At 33.9% G+C, this 3,719-nt stretch overlaps 1 protein-coding gene across 1 annotated transcript; it reads left to right on the top strand.

The window, feature by feature from the left end:
- Positions 1-677: 677 nt before the first annotated feature.
- LOC137406919 (uncharacterized) lies at positions 678-1,313 on the top strand. The gene has a single exon (XM_068093520.1). It carries the CDS (start codon positions 678-680, stop codon positions 1,311-1,313), a length of 636 nt encoding a protein of 211 aa, XP_067949621.1.
- The last annotated feature ends 2,406 nt before the right edge of the window (positions 1,314-3,719 follow it).

Genomic DNA, 3,719 nt, shown 5'->3' with positions numbered 1-3,719 from the left:
TATTTTTTCAGCTGATTGAAAAGGCAATGGCTAAATTATTTGGAAGCTATTCAGCATTGAAAAGTGGCCAGCTTTCAAACGGATTGCGAATTCTCACTGGATTTCCTGTTACTTTTATTAATGCCGGTTGGTATTGCATTGTTTTAACATTGCTCAAATCTTCACACTTCTTTTTAAAATATTCCTAAAAATGTGGTTATTAGTTAAATAATGAGTCATGTTCTACAAAAGACCTGTAAGGAACAAATAGTGTTTTATATCTAATCGGTGATGAATTAGTTATGCTCCAGACGCAATCTTTAAAAATTGACTTTATTTTTTATGGAAAAACAGTAAAAATTTAAACATTTTTAGAGGCAATACTTAAGAAATAATATATGCTCTAAAGAAATCCTTAATTTAACGGAATATAAATTACATGTAGATGTCGGTACGATAAAATTGTGCCATTACTTCAATGCAATTAAAGTTTTCTGTAATATCATAGTTTAGTCAACATGTATGTTGACTAAACATCGCTTGCAAAACAACTAAGCAGAATTTATAGAACTGGCAAAGTACATTCAAAGTATGTTTTAAAATAAATCAAAGGCATCATTGTCTCTTTAAGCAGTTTAAACAGTGTACAATTATTAAGTGTCAAAAGCTTGTTAAAACTAATTCATTTTCCCTCTACCATGCCACACCCTACCATACCACACCTCTACCATACCACGCCTCTACCATACCACACCTCTACCATACCACACCTCCACCAGACCACACCTCTACCATACCACGCCTCTACCAGACTACGCCCCTCTGCCATACCACACCTCCACCAGACCACGTGTCTACCATACCACGCCTCCACCAGACCACACCTCTACCATACCACGCCTCTACCAGACCACGCCCCTCTACCATACCACACCTCTACCATACCACGCCTCTACCATACTACGCGTACCATACCACGCCTCTACCAGACCATTCCTCTACTATACCACACTTCTACCATACCACACATCTACCATACCCCACCTCTACCACACCATGCCTCTACCAGACCACGCCTCTACCATACCACGCCTCTACCAGACCACACCCATCTGCCAGACCCTGCCTCTACCATTCTACACCTCTATAATACTACGCCTTTACCATACCACACCCCTCTAGCATACCACACTCCTATACCAGACCACGCCTCTAACATGCCACGCCTTTACCGTACCATGCCTCAAACATACCATGCCCGAGACTCTTACCAAAAAGCGTTACATCTATTATTAGCTGATCAACTGTTACGTCGCCAACATGAGAAATATTGAACTTTTTTAGTTTGGTAGTATAGTTTACAAAACTTTTTAAACGAGGTTGTAGTCAATTGTCACCTTTAAGAAGTCATAGCTGGAAATATAACTCTATTTAAGGTACACATAGCCACCTTGTAATTTTGACAATATTTGTTTTTACATCGAAGAGTTTTCAAAAATGTAGCTACATCAAAGTTATTAAAGTGCATGAATCCTAAAATGCGTACATGAACTAATCATATTTACATAATACAGTCATCATTTGAGTAATTATACCATAAAGTGACTTAGACTAAAATATTTGTACAATAATAGTTACATGTATAACAATGGCAGAAATTGGTTTTTATTGCATTGTAGAGTGTACCTCAGTTTCAACGATTCTACCATAACATGACTCGAACAGATTTTCTGTTTTGCAGATTAACAGAACACTAATATTTTGCATTGTGTGACACAACAACCCATGAACTGATGTTTTAGTACCTATTTTAATTTATTTATTTAGCAGTATGCTTCAAAGATTTTTGCTTTAATCTAACAGATGAATCCAGGATGTTACCACTAGATAAAAGTGCAGTATATCTAAGTATGAGTGATGCACATACCCAAGGATTTCCAATTGGTGTTGCCACACATCCTAAGGGAATCAGATTTGATGCTGAGACTTATAAACTATTGGGTTTGAGACCGGGACATGGTTATGCAGTTGAAGACGTGCAAACTGTCATGTTTTCAGAGTAAGTAAGAAAGTTTACTTGTTGAAACGTTCAAACAGGCCAACTACTCTGCTTTTAAAAGCATCTCCTCCACAAAATATGAAATATAAATTTGCTGAGCAATGCATTACGCAACCATCAACATAAAGTAAGAAAATATTTTGTTTAATTTTTCTAATTGGACACTTTTGAAAAGATGCTCTGATATTGAAATTTTTAGCACTCACTAAAAATAAAAACTATAGAAAAATGAGTTATTTTATAGTTAGTTAAAAACATTAACATTTACTAGCACATTCTACTCAACATGATTTAACTCTGACTGTTAATAGTAAACTTAATAAGCAATATGCATGTGCAGATAATCATATCATACTATAATAAGTATATTATACTTTTGAAGTCTCAGACTGTGGGTTCTCTTAACCTTAATATGCTAATTTTATTCTGAATTAAGGCAAGCTCAAGATTGAAGTTTGTGACTTTTATATAAAATATATATACACACTGTCATTATATATAGTGTTTGACGTTTATTACTATGCTCAGTAACAAAACCATCGTATGTATACATAAGATGCAGCATCAAAATGTCTAACAAGTAAACATAAACAACCCTATCTCTCCGACGACCACTGCAAAAGTGGAAATGCTAAGCTGTTTTGACTTGTTCTTGCTTGCTGAATACAATATCGACAAAAAATGATTCTCTCTATTGAAAGAGTGAAGTTAGTCCAGCAAAGGCCCAAAACAACTTCAACATCTGCAAACAGCATTTTGGAATACAATTACAGCTAGTCTTAGTTGCCTTGACCGCCAGAAAAAAATCAGAGGCAATAATATTGCCTTTTGATTGTATTAGGAAAGTTCTCTTTTTCAAGGATGACCTTTTCTATAAAATATATAAAAAAGGACATCCTTGAAAAAGAGAACTTTCTGAATTGTGGCCGTACCTTCGAATTGCTGATCTATTCAATTTGCTATTACAGGAGCAGCTAAATCTAGTCAGAACTAAATAACAATTTTGGCTAGGGAAAGAGTTGTGTTAAAATCTTTTTAATCTTCCCAAATAAAAATTCCTAAAAAGAAAAAATTAAATTACTTGACAATATCCGTTATCTAATAATAGTGCTAATAAGTTATCTCCATTATTTTGAAAATTTTATAAATAATATACTTCTTTTAAAGGCATACATTTACACAGAATTACCATTGGATTTTGGTTTAGTATTCATGAGTAACTTGTGTAATACCTAGCAAATTTTCAAATTGAGACAGACTGAGATTTATGTCAAATTAAATGAAAAATGTGAGCCATATACTCTATCACCTGCAATTATAAGCTGAAAGTACTTGTTTAAACATACAGGTCTAAAGGATTTTGTTAAGTTTCTCAATAACCTGAAGTTTATAATGTGGTTATTTCAAAGATTTTAAATACTAAGTTCTTCCATTGTTTAAATAACAGTAGCAGTTTATCTGTAACTTGAGATTAGATCGATGAGTACAGAATAGTATTTCATTTATATAGCAATTCGTTTGGTTTATAGCTAGAAAAATCATAAGTATCGAAAAGTTTTATTGAATGATGTAAAATAAAGCCTTCACATGTAGCTTTTATATAATAGAATAATGGATTTTTTTGCTCTCAAGTATCTCAGCACTTTCTGATCAAGATAAAAGCGTGTATTAGGTCTGTCTG

Source organism: Watersipora subatra, chromosome 10, assembly GCF_963576615.1.
Source record: "Watersipora subatra chromosome 10, tzWatSuba1.1, whole genome shotgun sequence".
Classification (NCBI taxonomy): domain Eukaryota; kingdom Metazoa; phylum Bryozoa; class Gymnolaemata; order Cheilostomatida; family Watersiporidae; genus Watersipora; species Watersipora subatra.
Note: the sequence above shows the minus strand (reverse complement) of the source record. Positions and strands in the feature narration are given on the sequence as shown.

What these genes read in the sequence shown, in the direction of transcription:
- LOC137406919 (XM_068093520.1), top strand. Translation starts at nt 678, where the DNA reads ATGCCACACCCTACCATACCACACCTCTACCATACCACGCCTCTACCA.